This window comes from Osmerus mordax, chromosome 21 (assembly GCF_038355195.1).
Source record: "Osmerus mordax isolate fOsmMor3 chromosome 21, fOsmMor3.pri, whole genome shotgun sequence".
NCBI lineage: Eukaryota > Metazoa > Chordata > Actinopteri > Osmeriformes > Osmeridae > Osmerus > Osmerus mordax.
Genome location: NC_090070.1, coordinates 4,969,444 through 4,990,966, shown reverse-complemented (window position 1 = coordinate 4,990,966; position 21,523 = coordinate 4,969,444). Strand labels below are relative to the sequence as shown.

Sequence of the window (21,523 nt, the reverse complement as noted above, 5' to 3'; positions counted from 1 at the left end):
CCTAGAATAATCTTCAAAGGGGGTTCTTTATTAATGAATGAATGCAATGAGTAGGCTACATGCCTGAAAATATCACGAGAAGGGAAAAACTTAAAATGACGTTTAAGTCATAGAGATTAGGTCCATTTTTACACCGGTCTGCCAAATTTATTCGTTTTGATTCAACGATGAGGCTGCCTCTTGCAGGGGAAATGAGAAGACATCTATTTCATTCTACACTTCACTCGTATTTTCAGTTGTAAATGAGCAGCAAAAAAAAATGCCTTTAAATCTATTTAATCTTCATAAATAATAAGTATGCATTTTCATATAAAATATACAGAAATCAGTTGTAAAAATTTCATTAAAAAACGGACCCCTGTGCAACCGACGCAAGCAAGCACACCCTACAATTTCCCCAGAAATTGTACCCTCTTTAGTTTTCTTATACATTCACTTATGTAATTGAACTGGTCCTGCAACCTATCTATTTTAAACTGTGACATTTACAAGAAGAGGAAAAACAAAAGTGAAAATGTTTGCAGATAACAAAAGAATTTCATGACAATGTCTACCCTCTTAATAAAGAAAACAACTAGCCTGCAAGTTGCCATTGTACCTGTCAAGCTTGCTTTGCACACTCCTCTCCAACACTTGGTCTCTTCTTGCTTATCTATGAAGTAAGTATGATTAGGACCATATTTGATTAAGCTTTTGGAAAACTCATTGTCTTATAAACATTTCATTTTTATCTTTATTAATCTATTCTAAATGTTTGCCTTGTGCCAAAACGACATTATTTTGGATAATTAAATGTGTTACTTTTATACTAAGACTCAACTGGTAATATATTTATATCATAGAATTATGGCAAGTGAACAAACCATTATGTACAGTACATACACTTCCTGTTCAAGGTGTGTGCGGTCCTCGAGAGCTTTCATCATTGAGAGGTTTTTTGACAATGCTTCTCTCTTGTGAGAGGATGAGAGACTGGCCTTCATTTACTCAGAATACATTATAATTTTTATAGTAAAGGTTTCATTTCCGACACACTTGAGCCTGCATACTTTGATCAGTAGTTCATGGCTCGTGTATAGGTCATTATTGATGCGATTGTTGCATGGACATACATTTTTAAAACATGCTCAATTATCAATTCTCTATTTTGTTTTCTATTATAGACTTGACCTGAAATATGGCATCGGTCATAATTGATATTCCTTCCCCAAACCTTTTGGATGAAACATTAAATTCCTGTTCATTTGAAAATGACAGTGATATCCATGAACTGGTGAAAGCTTTGGTCAAAAATATCCAGTGGAGTGCAGAAAATGCAACTAATCTGTTAAAGGTGCTTTTTAAGCGAATAGAGAAGAAAGAAGACAGAGTAAATGCCCAGTTGTGGATGAAAACAGTACTGCATTCCATTCAGATAAACTATATTACTCCACAACTGAAAGTTGAGGAAGGAAAGACAATCACTGAACTGATCAATGACAAATACAAATCTGATGATGATATTAGCTCAGCTCTCGAACGTTTATCACAAATAGAAAAAGATATTGAAGAAATCTTTGAGGAAATTCGTCAGCAACCTTTAAATCAAACGGATGAAAGTGTTTTACACAAGGTAAAAGACATAGTGTCATCTGTCCACAAATGCCCCTCAGCACCCAGTGGGCCAGACCCAGATGGCCTTAAAAAGATATTATCTGAACTGTGCAAAGCAGTGAAAACAACAAAAGAATGGGAACCTCGTTTAACTCAGATGGTTAGCTGGTGTCTACTGGCTTTGTCTGAATCTGGTTGGCTAATCCAAGTTGGCACTGGAGAAGGAAAGTCATGCATTGTAGCTATGTTTGCTGCTTATCGAGCCAGAAAAGGACACAATGTAGACATTCTGTCTAGTTCATCAGTGCTCGCAGAGCGTGACTTGGAAGAATGGCATCACTTTTATAAAAAGCTCAAAATAACAGTGGACTGCAACACCAAAAAGGCTGAACCTGACGCCTTGAAGAAATGTTACAAGAGTAAAGTTGTCTATGGCTCCGCCCAGAGTTTTGCTGGAGACTACTTGAGGCATGGCTTCCAGAGGGAGGGGGTGAGAGGGGAAAGGCATTTTGATTGTGCAATCGTGGATGAGGTGGACTCCTTAATGTTAGACAAGGGCCTTCAGATGGTATACCTGAGCAGTGAAATGCCTACAATGCAACATCTTAATTCTCTATGGGCATTGATATGGTCCATAGTGAATCAGTACCATCATGAGGGCTCAGAGATAACAGTAGGGCCCTTCACCACATTCTTTCATGTCATTCTTAAGCACATTCATGTTGATGGAGATTTTGACAAGTTCACCATCTTCCAGATGGCGGAGGATATAGGTACAATTCCAAAAGGATCTGTCGCGGACCTAAGGAGAAATTCAGATGACGATGTTTTACTTACAAAAATAAAAAATGTTGATGCCCACCTGTTGGCAAAGTTCATGGAAACAGTGGAGAACACATTCCCATCTTGTCACTTTGCGCTGCATATCAAGAATGATAAAGGGGAATTGGAAGAATTAAACACAAGAGAGCAAGGTGGTGAAAACGACAAACAAAGAGTTCCATTTCTATATGTAAATTCAGGATTCTGTGGTTATATGCATTCTAACATGGAGACTGTCTTCATCACTGCAGAGGAGATTATCAAAGCCAACTTGACATTCACACCATGTAACATAAGCCAGAATATAATAACCTGCTATATTCCTGGGTTCCTTCGAGAACTAATCAACAGCAAACTAAGGGTATGGATTGAAAATGCATTTCATGCCAAAACAATGACACGGGGCCATGAGTACATCCTGGAGGAAGATGAAATAGTTCCTGTGGACTACAGTTGTACTGGTGTGGTCGAGAACAACATGAAATGGTCCGATGGAGTTCAGCAGTTTCTGGAACTGAAACACGAGACCAAGATGAGCAACATGTCTGTTATCACAAACTTCATGTCCAATGTAGGTTTGTTCCAGAAGTACCAAGGTCAGCTGTATGGAATCACAGGCACTTTGGGAAACCAATTGGAGATTGAAACCTTACAGAAACTCTACACTGGAATAAAAACCTGTGAAATACCAACTTTCAAACGCGAAAGCTCTTCGAAATTGAGGGACTGGTTACAGGTGATGAGGAGGAATGGAAACAGAAGATCTGCAGTGTTGTTGAGTCACAAATCATTCCAACATCTTACAGGAGTCCCAGAGCTGTTTTGGTCATCTGTGAGACCATCAACAGAGCCGAAGCTTTCTGCGCGGCACTTGGTCCCAACGTCCCAAATATAAAGCCCTACACTAACAACAACAAGGACAATACATCAGTCACTAAACAAAACTTGAAAGCTGGGGATGTAATTGTAGCAACAAATCTGGCTGGTCGTGGTACTGACCTAAAGGTTAGTGATGAAGTGAACAATGCTGGAGGTATGTTCGTATTACAAACCTTCCTGCCAGAAAATGCTAGAGTGGAGAAACAGGCTTTTGGTCGCACTGGGAGGCAGGGAAATCCTGGTTCCTCACAACTCATCATCTGTACCAATCATATGTCAGAAACCTTGAAAAACATAATGACCCAACTGTGTTCCTTAATTCAAAAGGAGGAAGAGGATCACGTCATGCAATACAATTCAACCCGAGCTGGGACTTTCCAGATAAACATGGCAAAAAAGTCCAGAGATATTGTGGTGTCAAATAAATTATCTCAGTTCTTGAACAATCATGTCCCAAAACTTCTAAAGAAGGAAGAGCTATTTTCTGATTATGTCAAACTGCTAGAAGATGTTCACACCACTTACAACGATTCTAAATTGCATGGATCACTGGTGTCCTCACTGAATGAGACATGGGGGATGTGGTTGTTGATGAGCTTTAATGAAAGAGATTCAACTGAAGATTTAAAGACAAAGTTGCAAACAGACATGCAAAAAGCTAAGCAAAGACTAGACAACAGACTGGCCCCGACATCAATAACTCACCATTATGTCCTGTTTGGAAATGCTCTCCGTAGCAGTGATAACCTTTCAGAGAGTTCAGATTCATACACCAAAGCCATGCAAGAAGACCGATGCTGGGTGGCTATTGCTCTGTACAACCGTGCCCTTAATACTTTGAAGAGAAAAGACAGCAACTACATCACTGGTGCTTTGGAAGACCTGGAAAATGCTGTGGAGTCACTAGAGTTTTACCAAAATCTGATTGTGAACACTATTGTTTACTCAAAATTGGCGACTACAACACCACTTACCGTTACTAACACTAGGCTGGACAAACAGTTAACAACCAGGCGGCAAGTGCTTGAGTGTTTGAAAGATAACATAAATGAGGCTATTGGAAAGTTGAAGAGGGCCAGAGACATGGGTGGGAATGTTAGTGTGGACGAAAAATTAATATTTTTCCTTGTACCGATATACTGTCTGATTCCTTTGGAGGATTTTGGACAACCAGTGATCCGCCTTTTGACCTCAGATGTTAGAAAGAGGCAGCAGCACCTCAACCACTCCTCATTCGACATCCTGAAAGAGCTACAGGCTCTCCAATGTCTTGGAATGACCGTGGTTTTCACCTTGGATACAGTGTTTTCCCTGGGTGGCTTTCTCTCAAAGATCTTGAAGCTCAAGTTACAATCGAAATGACCAGATTAGTCTACTCAACAATGTTTCTTTCCAGGGAGTCCTGGAATGGCAGCCTTAGGGTATGATGATTACGTCGCCCTTCTCCCTTGAAAACATTATACACATACTGTATACTTAATATTGGCCCACCATTTGGGATCTTGTACAAATGTAAGTTAAAATGTATAATCCATGTATGTATCTGGACATGTGTAATATAGTTGTCCATGTTAACAGTCCCAAGGGAACTCAGTGTGTCTGCTGATGAATTGGATAAACTGTTTGCTATGCAAAAAGTGTTCAATGTTGATTCACAAAATTACAATGTTTTTGTCACAAGGGATATGGAACTGGAAAATTATAATTGAATGCTCAATTTTCTTTGCACAACCTACAAACCTGTTTGCATGAGGGAATATGAATAAATAAATAAAAAAATCCATCAGTTTACATGTAATACTTGAGTAGCAATAATTATGTCCATTTGATTACAGTTTTTCATGGCTTAAAACTCTTGTCAGGGTATATTAAATCCATTTAAATAGCATTGTTAACATTTGAGACAAACCAGTGTCGAACAAATGATCCGTGGAGTATTAATGGACTTTGTTAGTACAGTTATTCAACCAAGTGTAATAATTTGCCTACTATTGGTCATGGTCAATGTAGTGTGGTATTTTGATGGATGTCTTTTTAAGTTTACTTTTATTATTTTGGTTTTCTCTTAAGTCTATAAAGGCAAATACCCACCTTCACAATTAATTGAATAATGTTTTGTTGTTTCAGAAACGTAGGCTACTTATGACAGACATTTTTTTATGCTTTCTGGATGCAAATGATGTACCAAACAGATGAAAATAATTATAAATCCATTTGTGAATGTTTGATGGTGTTTGTAACATGTAATGATCCAAATCGATTCAATAGTGATGACTGGTTTCCAAACGGTATAGGCCTCTGTAGCCAAATATACATTTTTAAACGCTAGATGGTGGCCTAACATAGGATATGTTAACATTAACGCCGAGTCATTTGTAATGTTACATAGCCTACCGATTGATCCGAGCTCAGGACTTCCTATTGGTTCCTATTGGCAATTAAATATTAGCACTTTTGTGTAAATATAAGCAATTCTGGGTAAGCATATCAGCTAGTACTTTTTTGTTGTTGTTAAATCGCCAACTTGGAATATTTAGGCTACTTTTTAATATTCATCGTCATACTCAAGACCATTTTTATTAGGCTACATATAAACATAACACATGAAGGCACATTGTAAAAACGTACCACTCTACAAAGACGTCATAACAATTCTTAAATACTTAATGGGAAAAACCCTCCCCTTGATCTTGCTTGCTTGCTCCCTCTCTCGCCACCTGGCGTTGTTAATCGCTGCCCAGCTTTTAAAGCATTGCGGAGAAATATACATTTGAATCTTTCACGAATTTGAAACAAACTCGCACTTTAGGCATTGCACAGCCATATGTGTGCTCTGTTGAGACAACGGATGCTCCTGTCGAAATTATGCTTTTACTACACCTTTCGAAGTCCTAGTCTCTGTATATCTGGGGTGGATCAATGCTGGATTCTCTGCTTCATGCATACTCCTCTCCTTTCTCTCAGTCAGCTACACTCGCTTGCCTCACACCCGGGGGCGCATCAACCAGCATAGGCGCCTTTCGTTGGCTCCAAGGTGGACTGGATGCGAATATGTTCTAGTCTGGAATGCAACGGTTTGGACAGTCTGTTTGGAAATGCGGGTGGTGTAATTAGGACGGAAATTAATATCTCCTCTCATTGCGCTGCTCTGAGTGCCAAGCTCGGTGCTTTGCTTAGCGGCCTGTAAACACAAAATGTCGACCCGAACGCCATTGCCCACCGTGAATGAGCGCGATACAGAGAATGTAAGTAAACTACTCGATTGTATTGTTACTTATCGACTGTTATCATTTAAAAGAACGACAAGGTGTTTTGTTTCCCTTGTGTTTGTATTGACGTACGAGTTACCAAGAAAAAGGCACCATCGGCTTCCAATAACCAGCGATCTACCGGTGCGATGTGGAATTAGCTTGATAGCTGTTGAAACCTAACTATAGCCTACCTATTGTACACTATAATTCGCCTATTCTATATACAATGGTGAACACACACAAAAAAATGCATACACACATGTATGAGTTGTCAATATAAGTACGATTTGTAGGGGGATAGGCCTTGAATGAGAGCTTGTGTTGCCTTCTGATGCTGTCGGCATCCATTTATGGAAACGATAGCCGAATCAGAAACTATGTTCTAATTCAGATAGGCTAGGTGGCTCCGATGCGCGGAAGTTAATCGTATCAATGTATCATATCATGTGAAGTTAAAAAGGCCAGTAACTAGTAACATTTTATATTGAGCGCAATATATTGCTGCAGTTAACGGCGTCTTTTAAGTCAATGTGCTGCCCTATTGCACGCAGAGTTCAGAAGCTGTGACTCAACTTTGAGATCATGGTACGTGCGGGAAGAAATCGAGCTCAGTGAGCCTTCTCATCATGCCTGGCACGATTATCATCTAAAGGATGACAGTGTAGAGTGAACCATTGTAAAGAGTCAGTTGACTATGGGTAGGCCTACTAAACTCCAGCTCCCGCGGTGTTATTAACCTAAGGAGATTCATGCTATAGTGCTTTTTTATGCAATTTACTGACAGATTGTTAAACTGGTATTAACACAACATTTCTCTATTCAAATAAGTATCAGTAAGTACCAGGCCTATTCGTTGTTGGTGATACCGTTGGCTAAGTGATGGTGCTCTGTCATTCATGTTCAACTGGAAGTTGATTTTCTGGCCAGAATCTGACGTTATTTGTTTTGGTTTCAGAAGAGTGAGTTTGCTTTGGCTGTTTTACGGAACTAAAATATTGCCTAAGGTTATTTTAAGACAATGCAAATTGATAGAACTGGGTCCTTTACTCTTATCTACAGTGAATGGATGGATTATATTACAATCCAGTTAAGTGAATGCTGAACAAGAAACTGGTAAATCATTGGCTCTGGTATTAAGTTTAGCAATACAATGTCAAGCTAATTATTCCAGTTTTTATTGGACAAATCAGGCCAATTTGCTCTGTGGTGTCACAATGTGCAATTGGATTCACAGGTGAGGGTACGCAGGAAAGTTTGGGTCTTCTCATTAAGGGGACATTAGTGTGAACTGGAATGCAAGGAAATGCTGTAGCTCTGAGTAATATGTTCCTAAACATTGTAACTGGCTTCGGCAAAGTCCTAGGATTAAATATATTCTAGGGGTACTATATTTAATCAATACAGTTTAAGCTTGTTTGCTCTTGCCAAGTTTATATCCAGCACCACATTCCAAAAAGTATAATGTGCTTGTGAAGGAACACAACCTCATTAAATATGTACCAAAAGAAAAACATCATCATTCAGAGTTGATGTATGTGTCTGAAAGAGCAAGTGCTCATCGTTTTGGGGTGCATCACAATTTCATGAATGTGGCAAAATATTGCACTGTGTGCATGAATGTAGGCTTTGATCTCACCAGACACCGTGGTAATCGACAAGAAAAGTGTAAGCCTCAGGGAGAACAGGTTGTATTTTACCATCATTTTGGCATGTGGATGGCAGCGTGTGTTTTGTGGTCTAAGAGCGCCAATCTTGGTCTCTGCTGACGCAAGCCTGGCCATTGTTGCCACAGGCAGTGCACTATAAGAGCCTCGGAGCTGCAAACAACCAGCAGTTAGCTATCTGCCATAAAAGAAACTGAGAGTGAAAGAGAATGACTGGCTAAACACACAGAAAGAGAGGGGAAGAGAGGAGCCCACTCAAGCCTACCGTATCACTGCTTGGCCTTTCACCGGCCCAAACAATTGCGTAACAGCATCAAGGGGTCTGAGAAAGGAGTGAGGCTTTTGAAGAGGCGGACGAGGGGGGTGGGCTAATGTACCTTTCTGGAATGCTGTGTCCTAGCAGTATGCTCATTGTCATACTAACGTGGGAATGCTAGTGGTGTGTCTTCGCTGTTCATAATAATATATGAACAGCGAAGATACACCTCTAGCATTCCATATAAATATATATATATATATATTGTGCCTGATGCTTCCTCCAATAAAAAGCAAACCAAATACACTTTTGCTCACAGGACTAGGCAAGACTCTTCCAGAATAATTGTCACTGGTGTAACCAAGCGTTATGTAAATGTTAAAAAGGTTTGTAATTTCATTGTTTACATGTTTCGCGTTTTCGTCCAGGAGTAGCACAATCGAATTTGGAAAGCCAAACTTTTGTGTGTGCTGCCTTAGCCACCGTCTACCACTTTACCAGTTTCCCAGGCTGAACAGCACAGTGACTCATTATTAAAAGCGTTGTAGCAAACTCCCTCGGGCAGCGTGCAGAAAGAGCTGAAGTGAAAAGTTCCTTCAGTGTGTCCAACTTGATTTTCTAACCTTGGCTGTTTGTGACTCGCTAGTTTTCCTACAGGTCCTTTCATATTGAATTACACTCACACAGTGTGGCTTACACAGAACAGGCCCCTTAGAATGAATTAATCAGTAAAGGGTGAGATTGCTACGAATGCAACACAATGCATTTCTTAAAACGAACACATCAGCCCCCACCTCAGTGTTTGGGAGGCAAAAAGGATCTCAGTACCCCCTTTTCCTGTAATGGAGAAAAGGTTTATTTAAAATCTGTACAGTACCTTTATTTCCCAATAGTCTACACATGGAGAGGGGAAAAAAGCCATTAGACTTGGAAGTGGCAAATCCAAGGGTAGCTTGTAGCCAGTGGTAGAACTAAGGCTTATTTCAGAAACGGCACATTGTATTATCAGTGCTGACCTTAATTGAAGCAAATCACCTCATACATCTCAGTACCTCATTGCCTTTCATAATTTGTGCAAAAACCCTTGACTTGAGAATTGCATTTAAACATTTTCATTTATGCATGTAGTAGACGCTTTTATCCAAGGCGAATTCCAAGAGAGAGCTTTACAAAAGTGCATAGGTCACTGATCATAACAATGAGATGGCCCCAAACATTGCGGGCAGCCAAAACATGAAGCATACATTGTGGAAAACAAAATAAGTGCCAAAGGGAAGAACCAAGAGCATGCAGCTCTTATGAAAAGCAATCAACAGTAAAATATTTCACAGCGAGTACAAGAATCTAAATCCGTTACAACTAACCAACAAGAGCAACAAGTCTCTCAATAAGAGTCATTGTAATCCTGGAGGAAACTAGCATCAGGTCCAGCAAATCATTCCTAAGTACCGTTGTACTTCTTGAACAAGTGCGTCTTAAGCCTTTTCTTGAAGGTGGGGAGACAGTCAGTGTCTCTGATGGAGGTGGGGATTTGATTCCACCAGTGGGGGGCCAGATAGGAGAAGAGCTTGTGTTGGGACCGGGCGCTCTTGAGCGGTGGGACCACCAGACCATTGTCAGAAGAAGACCATAGGTGGCGGGTGGGGGTGTAATGCTGGAGTAGAGACTTGATGTAGTCCGGTGCAGTCCCGTTCACCGCTCGGAAGGTCAGTACCAGGGTCTTGAATCTGATACGGGACATGATGGGTAGCCAGTGAAGGGAGATGAGGAGCGGGCTAACATGGGATCGTCTGGGTAGGTTGAAGACCAGACCATTTAAAGTACCGTAGATTGTTATTAACCCTCGTGCTGCCTTCGGGTCACATGACCCAAAGGTTCATAACGAACCATCATTGTGTTTACCAAATTTTACCCAATACAAAAACAAATAAAAATAATTTTCTTTTAACCATTCCAATGTGGGGGGTCTGAGACAGCCCGACAGTTAAAAGAAAATGCTTCACTTTGTTTTTGTATGAGGTAAATTTGTCGCAATACGACAGTGGGTCACAATGACTGATGGGTCAGAATGACCCGAAGATAACACAAGGGTTAAGAGGGATCCAGATATCCTCTACCCTGTTCTGTGCACTGCAATGACCACAACATCTAATACACCAAGGATTCTCCCCTTGGGGTACATTTGTTTTGCTTGTTGCCCAATGCATGCCATGTGTGGTAAGTGTTCCATAGCAGTGGCCTGATACTTGAGGCAGTAACAGAATGCAGCTGTTGCAGCCACTGCCCAAGAGCAGATAATGCATACCAGTTTTGGGTCATTCCTTACAGTTTACCAGTGGGACCACAAAGCCAGACACCACCGGGCATGCTTTTGTGACATCCTCACACCTGTTGGCACCTACAGCATTTTGCAATTGGAGGTTTGCCATCAAGTGCATTGCAGTTGACCAAGTTCCTTGAACATTTTACTCCATGGGGTTGAGTCCACATAGAAGATACTTTCTTGGTATACCCATAACAATGTTTATGGGAATAATTTTTCCCCTCAGAATATCGGTTCTGTACATTACGTAAAATGTAAGGTACCTTTACAGGATTGAAAGGGGTTCTTGTTTCAAAGCTTTGGAAGAAATCTCTATTATTTCTGTTTTTTATTTTAAGTGTCTATTACCCTAAAGCAGTGGTGAAATGATTTTGTTTTCATAGCATTCAACTCAACCTTTGTTGCCTCTCCAACTTCCCCTTTTTCTAAATTCAGTTTCTGTTCAGATTTGAAGCTGAGGGAGTATTGTTGACAGACTAGAGGGGATCCCTTTCTGATCAGGAAGCATGCAGTAAAATTATACCATAAGAAACCATGTATGAAGTACTACTCAAATGCATCCCCCACATTTCTCTAGTAGCTAAACTACTCCTGGACTGTGGCCTCAAAATGACCTTCTGTCAGCTCCCGTAGACAAGTCCCTGCAGATGGATGTTGAATTTATGAGGTAATTCCGTAACATTCAAACCCTTCTTTGTCGTATGCTTTGTGCTGGACCAATACTGACAGTGAAAGGGAAGTGGGCTCCACAGCTAGAGTTAGTCCATGCCATTGGTTCATTCATTCAGACATTGTTCTCTCAATGACCTACCTCCACCACTCCCCACCTTTTGCTTAAACACAGACACACACACAGACACTTAGTTTATGGCTGAATAGACACAGGTCAATCTTGGTTCAGGGAAAATGAGAATATTGTGTCATATAAAAAAAGTGTCACCGTCACTAAACTCTGCAGTTTAGTGACGGTGACACATTTGGCTGATCTGTCAGTATGTTTATTATTAAATACAGAGGGTTATTATGTTAAATGAAGCTGCAGATGGATCTTACGTTTTATGAACTTGAATGATGTCATTGTAGCTATGTATAAATTCACATTTCATTTAAGACAAAGCCTCAGCTAATTGAATACTGGCCAACTGGTTCTCAGGCTGTACAGGTTTGATATCAAATAAAGCAAGTTGAAGGTTTAGGAGTGGTCAAAGTGGTAGCACTTTAGAGATTTATTTCGCATTGAGGGATTAAGGCAGACAGTTGAGTGGCAGACGAGAAACTTAAAAAAAGACTTCTGTTGAGAAACACAGGACACCGTTGCTACGGCTTAAGGGGCCATGCAAGCGTGAGCAAGCAACTTGAGCAGAAATAAATGGGGAATGGCTAAAAGCACTGGCAAACACAGACCAAATCCAACTGCTGTGAAGAAGGTCTGCGTTATCAGGATGGAAACATGGGTACAGTGCATCCTGAATGTGTGCTAGTACACTCTTAATGGGTTGTTCAGGTCTCCATTGAACATCTGTGTTTTATTTACTTGGAAAGAGACGTTGCAAAGTGATACAATGAACGTTATGTAATGGGGTAAAAATGATATGCCTCGGTCATGGTTGGTTTTACTGTGTACTAAAATCAAACAGTGTAGTAAGAATTCATTATTTGGAATTCTGTTAATTGTACACACTTCAGCAATTGTAATAAAGCAATGGGTAGTCACTTATGTCACTCAACAATGTCCCTTTACACTTGTGACCAAGACTGTATCTTGTAGATCAAGATGTATCTGCATTATAGCAACCTGCACGGAAGATTGTGAACAACATGATGCAATGACAGCGCTTGGTTACTGTAGGTGGAGGATGCTGAAGGAATTTTGCTGAGTGGGGCATTTCTTGGTGCCAAATGTCAAGGGAGTCACCATGGTGGGATAATTAAAATGGGCAGCTAAGATGTTATTTGTAATTAAATGGTGTGCCCACATCTTTGAATGTAGTTTTGTAGTTTGAATTCTAATTTCCTCTCAAGCAAACCTGTTATAGCATAATATATCCTGCACAATATACTGTACAGTTTTATTTCTTCAACAAAAATGTGCCACTCAAACTTATTTAATGTATTCTAAAATGTCATTTTGTCTGTCCTCGCATCGACTTATTTTGTGATCTGGCGCTATATATATTTTTTTTTAAGTTTACAAAATTAACTTGACCTTCCAGGGGGGCGGGGTGCGCCGTTGGGGGGGCGGGGCACCCCCCTAATATAATGGTAGGGGAAACACTGTTTAACAATCCGCCAAGCAACCTGTGAGCTCTGCCCACCACTGTTCTCTCCATCTACATGCTAACAATGTCAAGGCTAATGCTACCAGCTAATGGCTAACAGCTAGTGTTTATCCTCCTCACTTTTCCTTTCTGGCTCATAATCTAAATTTAATCCGGTTACTACTGAGTGTTTAAAGCAAGGGGGCACCCGGCACCCCCCCAAAAAGACACCATGTTTTATTACAAAGATTTACCTCAGCGTGTTCCTTAGTCCCAAAATGTGGCTTGAGGCGACAGGCTAGGTCTCCACACCCTACTCCAAAATATTGTTGGAAAATTGTTGGCCTAACATTGTATTCCAATAGCCATGGTTTTATTACTCCATGTATTTATGCCTTTCGCACAGTTCCCTCTTTTACATAATTGTGGGTGGTAAGAGTTTATGACACTTAGCCATGTAATATCACAATGCAATAGTGTAGTAGTCATCAATGCCCTACATAAAATTAAAGATGCTTTCTAGAAAAAGGCTTGGGACCATGTCAATGTGTTTTCTGGGGGGTTGTCAAGACATTTACAAGACACCGTTAGCTGAACAGTCAAATGGTGCATCAGCACATCTAATATTGGTGAAAAGACCCGTGGTGGTGGTGAAGGGGAGACACTAACGTCTGTTAAAATTAATAAGAAAAGCAAACAGCATTAGGTATCCATGGTTTCTAAAAAGAAAACAAAACATTATACTAATCTCAATTTTGTCGTATTGATTGATTTGGCTCGGATTTGAGGCTGTTTTTGAAGTATGAGCAGTGCTATTGTGATGGTTTTTAGTCACTGTCAACCAAACAAGGATTCAACATGATGACAACCTTGGCTGTCGCGCTATTGCCAGTGGTACATTTGTCACTGTTAGATAAGATTAGATTGAACTTTGTTACATTTGTTTCCCAAGGCAACAATGCATGCCTGGATGGTAAGTCCAGCAGTCAGATTTTCTAAAGGGGTTGTGACCTCCGCCTCACACATCCTACTAGATATGTCTTTGCTCAACAACTCTGTCAGAGAAGCATGTTGCTCATTTCCCCCCATGTGCCTTTCTTTCAGCACACATCCGTGGAAGGATACACAGAGCCCCCTGCCCCACCTGCCAAGTCTGGGAGTCGGCATAGCTTGCCCCGATGTCGGAACTCTGTGGCTTCAACAGCCGAGGAGCAGCCACACATTGGGAACTACCGGCTGCTCAAGACTATCGGCAAGGGAAACTTCGCTAAAGTCAAGTTGGCCCGGCATATCCTGACGGGTAGAGAGGTGAGTAACTTTTTATGCTTTTCCTTCAGTTTTTTGCGGGGATGCAGTATCCATATCGGTGGAGATGATTTTAGTTGATGGTGTTCCCAAGTAAAAACAATTATAAATAAATAACTGATCCCATTGACACCACAGCCCACACATATTTTAAAGAGGTCGCGTTGATTTAAGTTTCTTAAACATCAATGGGCACCAGAAGCCGATTTTTAGTCTTATCATATCGCCACAATGCAAAAAGTCAGGCAGGTTGAAGAAATGTGCTTTTTGAAGTGGTAACAACATCAGCTGGACGCACTTACCCAGTTTTATCCATGGGTTAAATTATTAATGCAATGTACGTCAGCACTCTCACACTAGAACCCTTGAGTGAGAGGCTGCGTATGCCATCAAATATTCTGGTATCCGTATTTCAAAATTTGGAGTTAAGTTGAGAACACTAGATGCTAGCTCTTGTGCCTGGAGCTTTTCTTAATATAAATGTTTTTCAGAGGAAGACGAGAGGTTGGTGTCCTCTTGCAAATGAAGAATCCTCTTACCACTGAGATACCTTCCCTGTAATTCACCAAAATGCTTTTATTTAATCATATATTTAACAAAAAGGTTATGAGAGAGAAAAATACATTAAACAAAATTTGCTTAATATATTCTATGCCATTGCGCAACCCCATTCAGTAAAGGCTCCAACAGTCTGTGGAGGGACTAACACAATTACATTTTCTTACCCAGTGCTTACTGAGTTTGTAATCCAGCACAGAGCTTACATACTATCACCACTCTCAGTGTCCACAGTAGGGATGATGTCATATTTGGACCTTCTGTTTTTATATCCTTGTGTTCTTGGCCTTGGGTCACCATATATTTCCACTTACCACTATGCAAGAAGCCAACAGAACCTCTTTGGGTGTCCCACAACCTCACTAGACCTTTTCTGGAAAAACGGATTCTGTCTGAATGTATCAACATATACCCTTGCATCCCACATCTTTGTGACATTGTGTATTATTTAACCTTTTACATGTTTGTATCTATTTGTACTGTAGCTACACCTCTACTGGTGTTCAAATGGCCACAGATGTCAGTTTGGGTATATGCAACCACAGTGTAAAGAGAAACCAGACAGCAGGAATCGGGGCCTGAATAGATTTTCAATTTTGAGCTCAAATTACCAACCCCAAGGCTGTATACACGGGCATGCTGGTGACTTCATCCCTCTTGCTTCTGAGAAAGGCACACCTCACATGGAGCACACAGTGATATCAAATTATTATTACTAATAATCCAAACTTTCTCACTTGGGGGTCTTCTCAGAGACCAGACCTTTTGGGACAGAAGTCTTTTTTTCAGTTTGGTGTTTAATTGTATGTTTGTGTGTTGTCTTGACCTCTCTAGGTCGCCGTGAAGATAATAGACAAAACTCAATTGAACCCCACTAGTCTACAGAAGGTAAGACCTTACCTTAATCAATCCACCCCTTCTCTTTCTTTCTCTCTTTCCATCATTTTCCATAATAACGTGACAAAAGTTTCAAGCTATATTCTTGAGTCTATACAACCTTCTTTTAGTATTTCAATGTAGTTTTGAGTTTAACTTTACTTATAGTGTTGGTGTCAACTTAATCCCCAGAACTATTTCTCAAGTCACAAAACATGGCTTAGGTATGTCACTGGATTAATGCTGATTGCCTAATGCTGATTGCCTTTGACTGTAACACCAGGAACTTTGCCTGCCTTTTTGACACATTTTAGGATATTGCATGGGGACCCTCTAAAGTTAGACTGAATCTTAGTTGATTCTGAGTCTGATCAGGTTATTTTAGGGTTTGGAAGACTTGCTGTCATTGTGCCAGATTATTTCTTACTGGGTCATTTTTAGGGAAGGCTGAAGTCCTGTCATGACATTAATTGGACTAGTGCACAGTGCCCGCGATGCAGTTGGTGCTTAACATGTCAGTGAAACACACAAATACAGATTACTTGAATTATAGATATTGCACAGTGCCCGTGATAAAAGTGGTGGCACACACACACACAGATTCCTGGAATTATAGATGGGGCACAGCTCGCAATGATGTCGGTGACACACACAGATTTATTTAATTATAGATAGATTGTGCAGTGCCTGTGATACAGCTGGTGATGACAGTTCTTCTCAGTGGCTTTGGTACCTGTATTTCTCAGATCACAATTGAAATGATCTGTCATCTCTGAAGTACTTCAGTCAACCTCCACATAATCTATTCTAGTCACTTATGTACATCATAAAAGCATTTTTTCATTATTTTGAACAAATTGCCAATGCTCTAGTACATTCATGCAAATGATAATGTAGCCTTCATTTGTCTGCTGTTTTCTACATTATAAATTGCTTATGTTATGGTGATAAAACATTTATTATATTGCTTCTCTGTTAAATAGTCTTACCACCACAAACATCTAGACGTTTAGTTCATAACAGAAGTCATTACATGCGAATTGCAACATCCATGCCTCGACAAAACAACCAAGGAGGCTAAAGTGGTAGTAATAGTAGAACAGTGCCCATGTCCATGATGCAGCTGGTGATTTTTTGCACTGGCAGGCAGTTTTGACATCAGTAAACACATTAGTTTATGTAACAAACTTCACTGATCTATACTGAAAGTATACATTTTATATTGTCGTTCTGTTAGCTAGCCAGCATTTCATCCATAAAGAAAACCCTTTGAAAGCAGCTGATTTATATGTCAGCACTGCTAACCTGGCCATATCGAAAGCGAATTTGCTTCAAGATAACGGTAGGCTATAGGGTACCCAAAAACATATTTGTGAATTGCCAATTGAAAGGTTGTCCAGCAAGTGATGCCTAAAGCAATGAAAATCAATTCTGTGTTGTCTTCCTAGGCTAAATCATTGTGATTTTGTGCAGTCCAGAGCCATAGTCCACACAGCAACAATTGTAGCTAATAACCTTCCAGCTACACCTACTGAAATAAGCCATCCATTTTTTATATTGTATGTTTTTGTATAGCTAGCCAGTCTTTCATCAGTGAAATAGTCTCAGATGTTCTGTATAACACTGACATATATAATATTGTTCATGTCTCATGCCGGTTTTAGGCTTGTTATATCAATATTGTTTTGGCTCGCTAGAACCATCTTAGTGCAGCTCAGACAACTCAAGAAGGCTGAGTCCAAAGTAAAGAGAGCAAGCCAAACTGGTGGCAATAATCTATTTTTTTTTTTCGAAATGCTTATCCATACAACATCAATTGTGGCACTGCACTCAGTTGGATTTTAAAAAGGACGTTTGAAAAATATGAACTTTGCAAAGTGCCCGGTTCTTTAGGTGGTCTTGGGAAACTAAACCCATTTTAATTTGTACACACACACACACAGAGAGAGATTCCTGTCATTATTAGAGAGATGTACTTGCACACAATATCAAATCGTAGTTTTAGGTTATGTTGTTATAAGTGGATGGATTGCTTATGTCTTTATTCAGTTGGATGAGAATTACTTTAGTGGATGAAAAAACGTGGTAGTAATGTATACTTTTTTTTACCTGTGGTATCCACTGATAGTTTATGAAAAGGGTGTATAAATTTGACACCGCTATCAAAACAGTGACATGAACTACACACTCAAAAGTATGAGATCAAAACAAAGGAAAAGTTTGTTCAGGATACTCAAAATAAAAACTTGAAATTTGAGATGCCGAAGTCCATTTTTGACGTAGAAACACAAACTGAAATCCTCATAAATGGCTTTGGCAGGGCGTTTCATCTGGTGAACATTGGGAATGAGAAGTCCATCATTAGAATACCACTATTATAGGTTGTCAGGAAAATGTTCCTAGCAACACAAACAAATATCAATATTTCGGGGTGGGGGGGGGGGATAACACAGGGCAGGACTGCACATGCTAGCAGATAAATCACCCAAAGCATGAATACAGAAGTTTACGTGCTGATGCTGTAACCACCCAGTTTACACAGTGTGTTTTTAAATGAGTTGTTACCTTATGGATGAGGAAAAGTATGGGTGGATGCAACACCACCTGTTACGGTTATGTAGTATGAAAGGCTTTTTTCTGTCATGGTGGTTGCATTGCGCACAGCGCACTTGGGAGCTCTCTTCCCCTTTTGTTTATCATTTCTGGGTTGTCATTAAGAGCGTGGACAACATAATTAACGTCACCCTAGGTAGCCACAGAGTCCAATTTCAGCTTGGCACTGGGTAACTTGTTCAACTTACAAAGTACAAAGGCATATTATTAACCCTAAAACCTTTACTCAGCATTGGTATTGCTTGTCGCTGTCATTATAGAGATCACCATGTGCTGATTGTAATCCTGTTAGGAGGGGGAATTGATTCACTTCAAAGCTTGGATGTAGACTTAGGAATGTAGACTGTGAGTGAATACAAACCTGTAATTTTTAACTAGATTAATAGATGTGATGGTAACGGGTGCGGTTCTACACGGGGGCCTACAGGGGCCAGTGCCCCTGTAAAAATGTCCCTGACCCCCCCTGTGGCCCCCCTGAGCTGACTGAATAAAAAATACTACTGCTCTAGTAGTCATCATGAAACCAGGACGGGACATTGCAGCCTTTTTTGCCCCAGTAAATAAAAAAGTTTGAGAAACATATCAAAGTATTGAGAGAGCTGAGGAGCTGGAAGAGGGAGAGCCAGAGCCGTTTTTATGATTTTAATGTAAAGCAAAATTTAAGTATTTTATGGTTAAATATCATTTGTTTCCGTTTTTTAATGTGCCCCTCTGATTAAACACTGCCCCCCCCTTGACCCCCTCAGTGAAATTTGTCTAGAACCGCCACTGGGTAAAAGACAAACACTGATGAATACCAAACCACCATTTAAATATAGCAAAAATCTACATTTAGATGCAAGAATTTACAAGGTTCTGTCCTCATCATTGGACAAAATAATCCATCAATCATTGTTCTGTGCTGCTGCTAGGGTCAGCCGTGCTATCGCATAGCAGTGGATCAATAATAATCGTTTCAGAGCTGGCATTAGCCCCATTTGTTTGGTGAAGGTGAGGGGCACTACCTCTTTGAACTGGGCCCACCTTCCCCCAGCAATCGTCCTCTGGTGCACATCAATAGGCAAAAGATGCCTCCTTCCCCCCACTATCCCCTCAGTACTGATACCATGAACTTCACTATGAACATTTTTAACATACATGGCGAATAAACCGGATTCTGATTCTGAAAGCAGAACCCAAGAAAGGTGTCCGACATATCGATGGGTTAGCTTGTCCTGTGTGTTAACAAAGCAGATGATGGAAGACGACAAAAGGAAACAAAAGCAGACAGATAGGATATGGGCAGAGCTCCACTTGGATCGTAAGCTTAGGGCCCCTTTCTCTGCCAGCCGCTGTGTTTTCTGTGTGGTCGGAAAAGCTAAAAGAGGCCTCTGTCTGCAAGTCAATTACTTGACCATGCCTTGTACCTCGGTAGGAAGGAATTCCGCCTGTTTTCTGATTAATGATAGGAGAGAGCTTCCTACACAACTCTTAACAAAGACGCACCATCTCTGTTGGCCCATCGCGGATGAAAGGTGAACCAATAGGCGATTGTGCATTTGAATTTTAATGTGTATTTGAGTCTGACTTGTAAATCCGATAAATCATCCACAAATCACTTGTATCACGTGGTATTTTGCCAGTAATGAGTATTTGAGGGAGGTTGAACTGACATTGCATTATAAACCATTTGTTCTAGTCCCTAATCAAATGTAAGTCTTTACTCTCAGCTAGTACTTGTTAACAGTTTCTTCTAATCCATAAAATTCCATGAAGGTTATGGAAAGGCACGCACGCATATATATACACACACACACACACACACAGATATATGCAGTATGCATACACACACATGAACCCTTTCCTGACAAGGTAGTGATTAATGGATTCATGATGCAATGGAAACCACCCTTCTTCCCAATTATGCCTTACAAATATATCTCTTAACCTAACACAAGACACCTTAAAGCGTCTCCCTACTGAAGTTTTCACTCAAAGCCAAGCGAGATTCACACATGTTCAAACACGGATGTCTTGACCCAGCCCTGGCCTTACTGAACCAGAAGAACAGACACAGATGAGTACAGACTTAATGCAAACAGGCCAGCTTGACAGACGTGTTGAACTTTAAACCCAAAACGATAGCGGATATCGTTACGAAACAGTATCAGGCAAATTGTTCCTTTGCGAGTTGCAAATAATGTTTACAAATATGTAAAATTCTGTATTGGTTGAAATGAAAAATATTGGTACTGTATGCTTAAGACAGCTCATTTAGCAAGACACAGGCTCTAACCAACTCTCATCAAGGTTATACCCTCCACAAATCTTTCTGTCGTATCATAAGTTTGACTGTGACACATTATGCTATGTCAGACATTAAGAAATTAACAGTCAAGCTGAATTCCTAGATCACAACCATGGCACCTTCTGGAAGCAATTAACATGCCTCACTTTTGTCTAACAGGGGAAAGTGTTTCACCGTGTACGTCATTGTCTTTTGTCTGTCTGTGTGTGCGCACAAGCAACTGTTTCTTGTCTTCTCAAATAAAATGTGTGTCCCAACTGAGGTAGAGTGTATGACATGGGGTGGACCAGATGTGTGTGTACATGCATGTGTGTTTTTCTGTAGGGGGAGCGGATGGGGCAAGGGTGTATGTGCTTTTGTGTTTGTGTGTTTGTGCACATTTTTGTCTTTGCAAGACAGCTGGTTTGGGAACCCTTTTCAGAGTAAGCCATCAAGTCAGATAGATGGACCCCCCCCCCCCCCCCACATCCAGAACACCATCAAATAATTCCATCTCAAGAAGTCTTACACTTGTCAGCATCAGTTTGGAATGCCGTTGTGGCATTTAGAAATATTTGACTAAAAATAGCCTCCCCCAGTTGTCAGATGGAGGACTTAGTGCGCAGGAATGCATTACAAATCACATATTTGATGGGGGAGAAAAAAAGAAGTATCTTCCCATAACAAGATTCTGTGAAAAGAATGATCTGCCTGTGTAAAAGATAATTTGATGTAACGGAAGCCTATGATTTGAGCATGCGCCAAATGTATGTGGGACAGTTGGTAATTCAATCTGTAGTTTAACATGTTTTCTTTCTCTTTTTACTGTGGTGAACCGTAGAAAGGCCTATACCCTGAC

General features: G+C 40.4%; 2 protein-coding genes across 3 annotated transcripts in view; both read left to right on the top strand.

Annotated features, from left to right (window-relative positions):
- The first annotated feature begins 604 nt into the window (after window positions 1–604).
- On the top strand, window positions 605–4,665 carry LOC136965386 (protein translocase subunit SecA-like). The gene is given in 3 exon segments (XM_067259520.1): window positions 605–659; window positions 1,164–3,116; window positions 3,119–4,665. Coding segments are annotated over 2 exon segments (3,486 nt in total). The 5' UTR covers window positions 605–659; window positions 1,164–1,177.
- A 1,602-nt stretch (window positions 4,666–6,267) lies between these two features.
- Window positions 6,268–21,523, top strand: part of mark1 (MAP/microtubule affinity-regulating kinase 1) — a 39,294-nt gene continuing 24,038 nt past the window's right edge. For both annotated transcript variants that reach the window (XM_067259823.1, XM_067259822.1), the window contains exons 1-3: window positions 6,268–6,539; window positions 14,151–14,354; window positions 15,744–15,797. In XM_067259823.1, the coding sequence (XP_067115924.1) occupies window positions 6,489–6,539; window positions 14,151–14,354; window positions 15,744–15,797 (309 nt within the window). In that variant the 5' untranslated portion in view covers window positions 6,268–6,488. The remainder of the gene's footprint in view (window positions 6,540–14,150; window positions 14,355–15,743; window positions 15,798–21,523) is intronic.